The sequence below is a fragment of the Momordica charantia genome, assembly GCF_013281855.1.
Source record: "Momordica charantia cultivar OHB3-1 chromosome 8 unlocalized genomic scaffold, Mcharantia_2.0 BLBB01000008.1, whole genome shotgun sequence".
NCBI classification, from domain to species: domain Eukaryota; kingdom Viridiplantae; phylum Streptophyta; class Magnoliopsida; order Cucurbitales; family Cucurbitaceae; genus Momordica; species Momordica charantia.
This window is the reverse complement of record NW_028275166.1, coordinates 28,945,394-28,958,195: the sequence shown is the minus strand read 5'-3', so window position 1 is coordinate 28,958,195 and position 12,802 is coordinate 28,945,394. Positions and strand designations below refer to the sequence as shown.

The 12,802-nt window shown below is 35.9% G+C and overlaps 1 protein-coding gene across 3 annotated transcripts in view; it reads right to left on the bottom strand.

Moving 5' to 3' along the window:
• ILA (putative protein kinase regulator ILITHYIA) overlaps window positions 1-12,802 on the bottom strand; it is a 50,288-nt gene that overhangs the window by 35,290 nt on the left and 2,196 nt on the right. For all 3 annotated transcript variants that reach the window (XM_088127171.1, XM_088127170.1, XM_022288710.2), the window contains exons 2-15: window positions 8,842-9,218; window positions 8,617-8,748; window positions 8,130-8,511; window positions 7,701-7,847; window positions 7,327-7,511; window positions 7,093-7,219; window positions 6,184-6,257; window positions 6,000-6,076; window positions 5,865-5,901; window positions 5,550-5,716; window positions 5,158-5,350; window positions 2,110-2,187; window positions 235-354; window positions 83-142 (exon numbers count right to left, since the gene is read on the bottom strand). In XM_088127171.1, coding sequence (XP_087983297.1) covers window positions 83-142; window positions 235-354; window positions 2,110-2,187; window positions 5,158-5,350; window positions 5,550-5,716; window positions 5,865-5,901; window positions 6,000-6,076; window positions 6,184-6,257; window positions 7,093-7,219; window positions 7,327-7,511; window positions 7,701-7,847; window positions 8,130-8,511; window positions 8,617-8,748; window positions 8,842-9,218 — 2,156 coding nt within the window. The remainder of the gene's footprint in view (window positions 1-82; window positions 143-234; window positions 355-2,109; window positions 2,188-5,157; window positions 5,351-5,549; window positions 5,717-5,864; window positions 5,902-5,999; window positions 6,077-6,183; window positions 6,258-7,092; window positions 7,220-7,326; window positions 7,512-7,700; window positions 7,848-8,129; window positions 8,512-8,616; window positions 8,749-8,841; window positions 9,219-12,802) is intronic.

Below are 12,802 nucleotides of genomic sequence, written 5' to 3'. Positions count from 1 at the left end.
AATTGAAACTACCATTTATGCTTTCTCTTTAGAGAAATTAATAGGAAGTAACACCAAAAAGGTAATTGAGCCAAGTATATACCTGAATGTCATTTTCTGAAAGCATATTGTGTGAATGACGATCTGACATGTTCTCGAAGTGCTGTCACGGTGAACACATTCCAGTTAACACTAAACAATTGTTATATGATCAAGTCAGACACTTGAAGAATAATAGCATCAATAATAATAAACCTTTTCAAATTCTGTGTAAACTTCTGTTGGAGCAATAGTCATTAACGTGGACAATGAATAAATTGCTGCATCTCGTCTATCAATTGCAATGTTCATCAACCCCTGTGGTCCAAGGATACCCTGGAAAAAATATTTATACTTCAAATTCCTAAGAAAGAGAAATTCAAAAAGATGCTGATAAATAAACAAAGATAAATTAAAAAAGATGCTGATAAGTAAACAATTTTCTACTCATGCTGACACTTAAAATCCATTTTAAGAGAAAAACAAATTAAAAAAAAGACATAAAATGCATACAACTTTATAAATCTGACGAACACAATGTACTATAAAACAGGCCTTATTAGGTTAAATTAGCTTTTATTATATAAGGCTTAATAATTAGCCGCTAGGCAGGAATTAATGGTTTTCATGCTAATTAGTTATATTGTAAGAAACGGACTTATTTGATCCTCCACTGTAATTTTACATTTCATCAATGAAAATTTCTGTTTCCATTTAAAAACAATGAGTTTCCTGCTAATTATTAATATTCCATACTGTGGTAACAAAAAATCCTCAAAAATTTGACATGTCCAGCACGTTATTCCAAAAAAACAATAATGATTTGAGGGGATGCATCCCAAAAATCAACGTTGCAAAAGATTACTTATTATTCAAGTGGATGCATCGAGAAAGGGTACTGGTGCAATACTCTACCAGAATGCCAAATTGCAATGAAAAATCAAGTCCATTTAGGCAAGTATACAGTCACATATGAAAAGATGTATGTACTAGGTTAAGCTTTGAATTAAAACCACATGCAGACACTACTTAAATAGTAGAGTACTTTGTACATTGACCACAAATCTTCAGGTTACCTAAACTCCCAAAAGAACATCAATGAGATGCGAGTTTTTTATATCTCTTATGGATATCCATTTGACTTTCTAAGAAAACACAAAGTGGGAGCATCAACAGAGTAGCAAATGTGTTAAGGAGACATACTACCTCATTGATCACAGTTCAAAGAAAAATAACAGGCTTTCTGATTCTTGAAAGCAAGATAAAGACTCCATTGATATATGCAAGAAACACCCACAACATAAAAGAGTTCATATTTGTTTTATCTAACAAATGGCTCCCTATTTGAGGGAAAAAAAAATATGTGCATCCCCAGATCTTCATTAAGGCATTAGATTTCCATTTCGATTGATTTCATTCCTATTTTAAACGGAGGAAACAACATCAATAGGTTTCTAATTCCCATTTCATAAAACTCTAGTAAACAACACAAAGAAATAACTTTTCCATTGTTTCAAAAAAATTAAAAAAAGAAGAAATAAATTTTCCATTTCAATTTATTTCTTTACGATTTTTGTGAGTAAATGGGGCTTAGTGTATTGGCAAAATTAAAAGAAATACAGAAGAGTTGGACATGTCTAAGGCGTCCAAATTTTAAAATAAAGAAGGAAAGGAGACAATGGTTATCAGAAGGTAAAAATGTTGAAAATAATTGCTCATTGGCTTCTTTTATTAATTGAAGCTAACATTAGTCTTGGTGTATTACTAATTCCAGCACCTGAAAAGAGCCAGATTAGCAGATTTGCAAAAAATAACTACACTAGTGTACGAGCCCTCCCACCAAAAATATCCCAATCGAACTTGTTTTTCTCCAACAATTAAATTAATAACCAAGCCTTAAGTCCTTTATTTTCTGTCTTCTAGTTTATGCTTACATATGTTTCTTCTGGCCAATGCCTCGTTTATTTTTCTTTGAATTTCTATATCTTGTGTCTCACATACCTTGCATTTTGCATATTATAAAATTCAAAACAATAAAGTATGGGAAGCATCTTGCATATTATAAAATTCAAATAAAAAAAAATCACTTACTTTAGACAAACTCTCTATATCAGTAGAAACAGTGCCAATGATGCTTAATCCATGAGCCTGAAAGCATTTACTGACCCGCTGAAGCGCAAATGAAAAACATGCGTGTTAGAATAGTACCAAATAATTTTATGGAAGAAGACAACCAGCAGTGCACACCAACATCTATTTAAAAAAAATCTTTTAAAAGAACTCTTTGGATAAGAACCATGGATTGGAAAGTAATTACAAAAAGGAGAGAGGGAGACTAGAGTCCTTGTTTCCAATCCCTAACTCTTTTTTTTTTTTTTTTGTAAATGAAACAATTTCATTCATTGTTTCCAATCCCCAACTCTTGAGGCTAAGGAGATAAAACATGCCAGGGAAAAGAATAAAAATCAAAAAAGGAGAGGAGGGACTACCACGGTCTATACCGAGAAAATGCCAAAAATTCTACAATAAGCACACGCTCAATATTTCCTTTCATTCAGTATGGATTCCCTACTAACCAATTGGAGAAGTTTTCTGTAACTACTTTGGTTTTTTGCGGATTTCTCCCTTTTGTAATTTCAATCATCAATGAAATTGGTTCTTATCCCAAAAAAAAAATTGTTTTGGTTGATTTGGTGAAAAATTACAAACAAGAAAGCTTCAAAATAGAAATTTGTACAATTACGCACATAAGATTAAGTCAGAGCAGTCTTTTGCCCTTCCCAGTATCTAAAATAACCAAAATGAAGAAAGTTACAAAGAATAGATCCTTGATACACAAAGAAGTTATGGAAAGGCACTTCAATTAATATTTAATTACCGAAGGGGTAAAATTAGAAATTCAGATGAGCACAGCTGAGAAGTTTTTTATTTCCAAAAGGAAACAAACGAATTAGTTAACAAGAAGAATTAGATGTACAAAAAATGGGTATTATACCCTGCAACCCAAGAAGATTAAAAAAAAGACTCAATTGACAAAACTCTTTATGAGAGCACCAAATAGAAGAAAAAGTCTAACTAGATCTTGAAAACCATTATGAGAAGAGGCTTCCCCCTGAAAATAGGTCCCAGAAATAAGCTGGTAAAAAGCAGTTGAACTGCTCTTGGGGAAAACCCAGCATATATAAAAGTTCTGAAAAGGTTGTACCGACAAAGCAAAAAGGAAAAGAAAAAAGAGGTGCATACTGTCCTCCACCTCCTGTTTAGACATAACACACCAGTTACAGGACAGCAAGGTTATCAGCATTCTTTTGTGCAATCTGTTGCATGTGTTGACCTACTCAAGAGCGAAAATTCAAAGAAACACTTTCACCTATTTTAAGTTGAACTGCTCTTGGGGAAGACCCAGCATAACTTAAGAGTTCTGAAAAGGTCATACTGACACAGCAAAAAGGAAAGGAAAAAAGAGGTGCATACTGCCCTCCGCCTCCTTTTTACATATAACGCACCAGTTACAGGACAGCAAAATTATCAGCATTATTTTTTGACATCTGTTGCATGTGTTAACTTACTCAAGGGCAAAAGTTCAAAGTAATACTTTCACCTATTTTGGCATTCTAGTTTCTCAAATGATGCCAACATCATAAGAATGGCTAAGGGGATCATTCTTGGCATTGACTGAACCCAAAGATCTCATAGAGAAGACACCGGCACATTCAAGGGACGACGTTTTAAAACCATCCCGGTCACCAAGAGTGAAGTTCACAAGAAGATTTGATAGGGAAGTCGATTAATCTATTTCTAGATCAGGTCATTGTTGGCACCTCTTGCTTCAACATTTGAGAATGCAGTGGGTTGTCTACATTGACTCCAAAGTCCAATATTAACATTGCTCAACTCCTCGATGGCCTAGGATCTCTTTTTTTTTTTTTTGACATGAAACAAAGCTTTTCTTTGTTTCATTGAAGAGATGAAAAGATACAATAGTTCCTGCACTGTCCTTTGGCTCAAAAGGGCTGGTCCTTTATTTCTGACATTTTGGGTATCTCCTTTTGTTTGCCTCTTAAGATCGATGATTGGATTTTAGAATGTTTAGGTGGCAGTATTCTCAAAGGCAAGGCTCAAATTATTTGGAATTGTGCAGCTCGAACTTTATTATAGGGACTTAGTAGAGAGTGTAATAGTAGGTTTTTCTAAGGAAAAGAGACTTATGAGGATTCTTTTTGTAATAGTGTACAGCATCTTGGTGGATTATAAACCACAATAAATTATTTTGTAACTGTAGCTTCAACTAGATTGTAAATGATTGAAAAGCAGTTATTGTTTAGTTCTTCGGGGGGAGGGTGGAACCCCGGCCCTTAGGTTGTTCCCCGTTTTTGTTTTTATCCAAAAAAGATATTCGAATATTCCCTATTAGATTCATTAGACTAGCCCATTCAATGCTTCTCTAAAATCCGTAAATCCCAACCATCTGAAGCTTCAGACAAGCATTCATTAACAAGATTCCCTTTAAAATTAGCAACATAGTCTTGGGAAGGACGTTTTAAGGGTAAAATCACCAATCCATAGATCTTCCCAAAAACGGATTTTGTCTCCCTTTCCAAGCTTCAGCTTATACCATTTGTCTACTTGAGCACAAGCAATTGCAATCGATCTCCAGGGGGCTTTAAAGGGCAACTTGGCTTTTACATTAGGAATCTATGCATCACTGCCTAGGTTTGTATTTATTGGCAATCAACTTCCTCCAAAGAGCATTTGGCTGGTATAAATCTCCATCCCCACTTGGCCAGGAGACTCAAATTCTTTCCTTTGAGATTTCCAACTCCCAAACCTCCTTTGTTTTTTTGTTTTTTTTTGATAAGAAACTGCACTTTTCATTAAGACAATAAAGGGACTCCTTTTGTATTTCTATTTATGTCAACGAAATTGTATCTTATCTAAAAAAAATAAAAGCACATATAACCAAGCTTCTCCAAGACCCATCATAACACATGTGAGGGAGAAAATAGCACAAGAAAAGCTAAAAAAAATCTAGTTTACAACATGATAGTTAGAACCAAACTTTTCAATCAACATATATAGTTGAAGACGTAAGTATAAACTATATTGTAGTATAAATGTTAAACAAAGAATTAAAATTACCTTCCAAATATTATCTCGTTTTGCAGTGCCAACTAGGCTTGGATGATGTGAGCATAGCATTATTAAGGAAGAATCTCTGGAAGCAGTGGAAGCAGTAGTTGTAGCTGCTCTTGAAATCACAAATAATGACTTAACAAGAACCTCGGTAGATGGAAGGTATGGAACTTGAGAGTCCAATGAATATTCTGTGTCACTGCAGACAAACATATTGCATCCCCTCAGACAAATTTAGGAACAAAGTATGTAAACTGCAACACTAGATTTGATGATAATGGAACATATTAACACAGAACATTTAAGCCAGTAATTATAACAGATGAGCAGAAATATATCAACTATCTATGAGTGCACCAATCATAAAGAACTCATAAAACTGTAAATAATAGACGTACCTTATCTTTGAGAAATGGAGCTTCTCTCCTACTATAGAAAGAAAATTTGCAAATTCAAGTAAAAGAGCTTTACTCAATTCTGGTGCACCAGAAATCAGCTTTCCAATAGCACTGCAAGCTATTCTTCGAACATCCCAACTCGGATGGCACGAAAAAAACAGCAATGGCTGCAAGGCATTTTTTTTATTGTTTTGATAAGAAACAAAAATTGTATTAAAATGAAGAAAGGTACAGCCAGGGGGAAGAGATAACCTCCTCCCCAAACTTACAACACTGGAAGACTATAATGCTAATATATTTTGTGAAAAAAGTCACCTGCGAGAGTGATTTGACTGAAAAGTTGTCCAACACTCTACAATAAAAGCACAAAACAGCTGGTGAAAATCAATATGTTCTCCAATCAATTAAAAGAGAATTGTTGATGATAGCGGTAGGTAGATTATATATAACCTTCGCGAGTGTTCAACAAGAAGCACCTCAAGAAGATCAAGACATGCAATGCAATCTTCAATTGCCAGCTTCGATATCTGAGGCACATCAAAAGAAAAAAATAGCCCTTAAATAATAAATTATCTCTTGATAATAAACTTACAGAGACATTTAAATGGGTAGCAAAAAGTGGTTCTGAATCTACCGTAGAAACTGGTACAATTGAAGGTTCATTTTGAGATACCAAAGACCAGATCTTTTCCTTAGCAACAGTCTCCTCTGAGAACATAGGGTATAATATGAGAAGAAACTTAATCAGAGAAGATTGCAAAGAATGAACCTCTTAAAATCTAAACAGGCGCGCACATATAAAATTGTAAATTTAGAAATAAGCCCTACAAGGACATCAGAGACTGTTTGGATAAGGAAAAAAAAAACCCTTTGCAACTAAAATATATATACAACAGGAGAAGGAAAAGATAAGACAATCACCAAAGAGCAAAGGAGAAAACAAAAAGACCTCAACCAGCATCAATAAAAAAATTAAAAATAAGAAACAGGAATAATTACAAAAAGCCCACAAAGAGAATTCCATCCAGAAAGCAGAAAACAAGTTGAATGTAGAATTCCATCCAGAAAGCAGAAAACAAGTTGAATGTAGAATTCCATCCAGAAAGCATAAAACAAGTTGAATGGAGGGCTACATGAACATATCTACTCTTAGCATAAAAATTTCTCAGATTCCCTTCTAACCAAAGTCCTCAACTGAGCGAAGATCACATAACACCGTAAAACATTAGCATTACATGTGAACACATAACCATTAAGAAGTTGAATGAAGATATCCTGAAAGTTATAGCTGGAAAAGCTTCTTCTAATCCCTTTTATGGGCTTATTTTATAATTTCATCAATCAATGAAATGTTTCTTTCACTAAAAAGATATCCTGAAAGGTAAACAGATGCCAACAATAGTACACATCAAAAACCCCGAACACCTGATAACCAATATAAAATGAAATCTAACAAGTAACAGAGGTGTTTTAAATTATTCTGGCAAACTTGATAATTCAAATCTCATAGAGAATAGAAAACCTGATTAATTGTGATAAACACCTGCTTTAATTTCGACAGCCATGATCTTTCCAACTAAAAGCAAAGCATATATTCCATCCAAACGTTGCACTGCTTTTGTAAAACCAGTTTTCACAAGTTGGATAAGAGGCACCAACAAACCCGATATCTGCAATATATTTTTTACAAGAGACAAAAGTTACAGGAGTTCCATATGAGAAAACTCATTAATAAATGAAGAGAAGGAAGAAAATCCACGGAATTCAACTTTCTAACCTGTCCACCCACATCAGAATTTTTAGAGATAACATGTAGACACCGAAGGTGTCCCCTCCTCAATGTTTCTTTCTCCTTGAGACCAGATGCAAAAAGTGAAAGAAGCTCTGGTTGAATGGAATCAGAAGACCGTGCAGCCCAAGCAGCTATAGCGGACAAAATTGAATGTTTTACCTCTTCATTTCCTGTATTTAGCGCAATAAATAATTAGCATCTACGGAAATAAAAAAAGGAAAATGAAAATGTTCAACAATGAAAACTCAAGTTGGGAATTCACAAAGTAGTTGAGATAACCCAAGAGAAAGTAAGCAACTCCAGCCATTAAAAAGAAATCATCAAGAACAAAAATCGATTGACATGGTAATGATCGTTACCTTCATCCCTATAACATGACAAGAGAAAGCTGCACGACAACTGGGAAAGACTGTGAATTCTTTTTCCTTCTGGAGCATGAGCCAACTCCTGCACCATGTTGAACATACCAATCCGCTGGTAAGGGAATGCAAGTCTTCCTTCTGAGCCTGAAAAAATGGAAACCATAGGCCATAAAAAGTTAGGCAGTAGAATAACCACCGTTATCTTAAATACAGAACCTGAAAACCGTCACCTGTTAACAAGCATCAATTAACATTTCAGTCACATGTGATGTATATAATACCAAACGAAGCATCAAAGCACCAATCACTTTTTTCTTGTATGAGAAATAAGTGTACTAATTAACAAGCAAAATACATAAATAACATAAGGACTAAAAGCTCAACCAATTGAGAAAAATAAAATCAATAAAAAACACAAGGCCAAACCTCCGATAACAGCCTTAACATTATTGAACATGGCTTCCAGAGTATCAGGATTACTTGATTTCTGGCTCAAACATCTTACAATAGCCAAAGCTCCAGTCCTCCTGTTTTCATCTGTGTGACGAGCCTGTGGTGATACCACTGAAAGAATTTCTATTGCATACTTACTTAAATCAAGGGTAACAGATTGTAAACAAAATGCAACTGAATCCAACACAATCTCAGGGTTGCGTTTAAGCATTTTGACAGAAGATGGAACCACAATACTCTGTAGATCATCATGTAACATATGTCCAAAAAGCGGACGAAATGCTGCACTAAGATCCTTGGTAGGCTTTTCCCTGGCATTTAAAACTGACTTGACGAAGAGATCAAGGAATGTAGGCTGCACAAAACGGACACAATAAAAGATAGCCAAGTCAGAACATAAAATGATCGCACATAAGAAAATCTCCAACATTCTGGAGAGTCAAAAATATTAACTACCGACCTTGAATTTCTCAAATAAGGGAGGTAGAGTATTTGAAAACTCCAATAACAGACACAATAACTCAGGAGTATCTTTGTATGGTATTCGTGCATCATTGAGTTCGTCAATGTACATTCTACAGATGTCTGCTGACTGGAAAAGTAGAATAGATTTGCTAAAATAATCAAATTTGAGTTAATGACATGTAGCCTCTAATTATTTATGAAAAGGTTACAAAAATTAAACCTGAGATAATAAATGGAAAAATGTTTGCTTGCAAGCCCTTCGCTCTCGGAAAGACCCCGCCATAAGAATGTGAATTACATTTGCCTGGGCTGATGCTAATCTAGAAAAAGCATTTTTTGAAATGGTGGAGAACTGACTATAAATAAGAAGAAGAGATGACCACTTGAGAAGTCTATAGCATCCTACACGTGTGTGAAATTTCGACTGCTTTTCCATGGACTGCACAAGGACTGCTGCAAAACTTTTCATGAATGTTAACTCATTTAAAGCTTTTGTAATTACATTATCCACAGCTTCCCTTGATCCACGATCATCATAAATAAATAATGTAGAAAATATCACGTCAACCAACTGCAAAGCAAATTCCTTGTATGCCTCTGCATGATTAAAAATGTCCAATATCTCATATCAGCCTAAGCGTGAGAGGTTTCTATAAGAAATGAATTAGAACAAAATCCTGAGTACAAATCAAAACTAGAGTAACTGATAATAGAAAATCGTCTGGGAAAAACAAAGCTGGTATGGTACCAATTCTATAAATAATGTCCATATAATTCAGAAAGCAAAAACGTAAGAAGATAAGGAGACTATTCCTCCCAGCAGATAGTCATTTTGGTTTAGCAGGCTTTGTTGAAGTTTTTAGCCTCCATTCTTTTAGCTTTTTTTATATTTCTTTGATCTCGTCTATTACCTTGTATCTTGGTTCCTTTGTTTGGTTGTTTTTCTTCCTTTTTTTCCTTCCCTTGGGAACTTGTATCCTTGAACTTTTTTCTTCCTTTTCATATTATGATATCATTAATGAAAAGTTTGTTTCTTGTTAAAAAAAAAACAAAGAGATTATTCAAGTATGTTTGTGCAAGCCTTGAAAAGCGTACACATAAAAAGGCCTTAGTAACTTAACCTTAACCTGGCCACAAGCTAGGAAGCACGAACACTCCATTTTAGGTGGAGTGTCCGTATCGGACGCTGATACATCCGGACACACTTTGGACACGTGTCCCCAACGATAACGTGTTACTTCCTATTAATTTCTCTAAAGAGAAAGCATAAATGGTAGTTTTAAATTATCTAAAAATAAATTCATATGCATATATTATCTAAAAATAAAAATAAAACACAATAACGTGTCCCCAACGTGTCCGTCAGTGTTTTCGAGGCGCACCCGGGCGCTCGCCTCAGTTGAGAGGCGAGGCGATTTCGCCCAGGTGCGCCTTCGTCGAGGCGCTCGCCTCGACGCGCCTTGGCGTGCCTCTTGCCTGAGGCAAGGCGATCGCTAAAGCGAGGCGATCTGCCCTTTTTTTTATGTGTTTTTTTAACACCCTTCTTCTCCCTCGTGAAAAAAATCCACAAGCCCTAACCCTTCTATCTCTGCCTCTCCTCTCGACATTCATCTTCACTTCCACCACCCTCAATCTCCGGCTACCCGCTCCCATCTCCGACCATCGCCGTAGCCACTATTGTCGACCGTCGCTGCCGTCTCCTATCGCAGCCGCCGCCTCCTCCGTCTGTTGCTGCCGCGACTCATTCGTCGGGTTTTTTTTATTTTTTTTGTTCTTCTATCTCCTTTGTTCCTTTTCTTTTCCTCTCTTTCATTGAATCATTTCACACCCATTCTTTCTAAATCTTCCCCATGGTGTCTCTTTCCTTTACTTTCTTTTATTTGTTTATTTTTTATCTTCCAAATTTTAATTTGGTTATAAATTTGGTTATAGAATTTGGTTGTTTTATGTATCTTGTTGACATTTACCATGACACTATTTTGGTATTGATTTTTTAAAGGTTTACTATATAAATTTATGCACTATATATATAATTTTTATTTATTTATTAAGGTGCGCCTCGCTTCACTCGGGCATCGCCTTTGTATCGCCTCTCGCCTCAAGACGACCGAAAGGCTTATCGCCTTGCGGTGCGCCTTGCGACTCGAAAACACTGGTGTCCGTGTCTTATATTTTTAGAAATTGGCGTATCACCGTGTCCGTGTTGTGTGTCCGTGTCCGTGTTGTGTGTCCGTGTCCGTGTCTGTGCTTCTTAGGCCACAAGTAGATAGACAATCTTCTAATTCCATCTAAATATCTTTCCACGAGAGCCATTCCAACCTTTCTCCAAGGGTGAGTGGAAGGTGGGAGGAAAAGGAGGAGAAAGCAGCCTACCAGGTCATGCCATCCTTGTGAGGTTTCTCGTCGGGGAGGGAGAAGAAGACGGAGGAGAGGTAGGAGCGGGGAGGGGAAAGATGGAGAAGATAAAGAAATGAAGAATACGATTCATGGTAGTGAAAAAGATGAAAAAGAATATGGTGAAAAATGGAGAAGATGATGTGTAAGAGGGAGAAGATGGTAAGACATTCAACTTTATTTTTCTTTGAAAAAAGAGCTGATACGACTAGTCTTGGGAGCTGGTACAAGGACAAAGGAGTAAAGGAAATAGAAATAAAAGAAGTTCTAAATATTAAAATAAAAAATAAAAAAAAAACAAATACCTCAAATAAAGTGACTCACAAAATAAAAACTAACATACAATAATATACTCGATTCGAATTCGGTTTAATGTTCGGTTCTTTATTTCCAAACCGAAACTGAACTGACCCGTTCGGTTCTAGAAATATAATAAACTGAACCTAATTCAATTAACCCGCCAGACACTGATAGTCAATCTTTGCTTGTCTCTTGGAGCTAAGACTTCTCCAAATTTAGCTTCTCAAGCTGATATAGGTTTCATGGCTTCTGTTTGTTTAAAAAATTGTATTAATCACTATTGGAGGCCCAGTAGTAGACACTCAATCTCAAATAACTACGGGATTAGCAATGAGGTGAAGGCTGATATCAGAAAAAAACTATTGTCCACTTGAGAGAACCAAAGAAGCACGAACACGGACACGACACGACACGACACGACAAGGACACAGTGATACGCAATTTCTAAAAATATAGGACACGGACACGTTGGGGACATGTTATTTTTTTTTTTTTTTAGATAATGTATGCATATGAATTGATTATAGTTATACTTTTGCATAAATTAACCACACAACAAATAAAATTGTACTTAACATTACAAAATCCATTATCCAACCTACATTACACTTCAAATTTAAAAAGAAGTAAAATCGATCTTTCACACAAGAAAAAACTAAAACTTTAATCATCTCATCTCAAACTTACACAATGTCTTCATCTTGATCACCACTAGGTCCACTACGAGAGGATGGTAGGGTTTAAGTGACTTGGTGTGGTAGGCAGAAGGAAAGCAAACAAAATGAAGAAGAGAACAATTTAGGGTTTTGTCTTTTTTTAAGTTTTTTTTTTCAATTTTTTTATTCAAAAAAATTTGGGCCCAGGCCTGTTGGGTCGTGTCCTGTGTCCCACCCCAAGTGTCCGGACGTGTCCCCGCATGTCCGGGGCATGTCCGTAATTAAAAAAAAAAAGGACATGCTACGTGGCATGTCAGACACGTATCCGAAGCGTGTCCGGACGTATCGGTGTCCGATACGCGTCCGTGCTTCCTAGGAGAGAACCCAATTATAAGATAGCAGCAATTTTGGCCGTCGTCATTTCAAAAATCGCTCGCATTGATTATCCTAGGGAATGGAAAAGAAGACAAGGTAATAAAGGCTCTTATAGCTGGTTGAATGAAGCTCTCCAAGGTTGGCACCTTCAAGGAAAGGCAAAAATCCTTTGGAACTGCACGACTAGAGCCCTCCTTTAGAATATTTGGTCGGAGAGAAACTACAAAATTTTTGAAGATAAGTTTTCCTCTTATGATATTTTTTATAATATTGTTTAGCTACACACTTCTCGACGGTGTCATAGGCATAGAAAATTATTTTGTAATTATAGCCTTTCAATGATCATTCAAGATTGGATAGCTATTCTTAAGTAGTTTTTTGGGAGGGGATCTCTCTTCCCCCGCCCTTAGGCTGTTTTTGTTCTCCGCTTTTGTCTAATACAGGTCCTCATTCTTT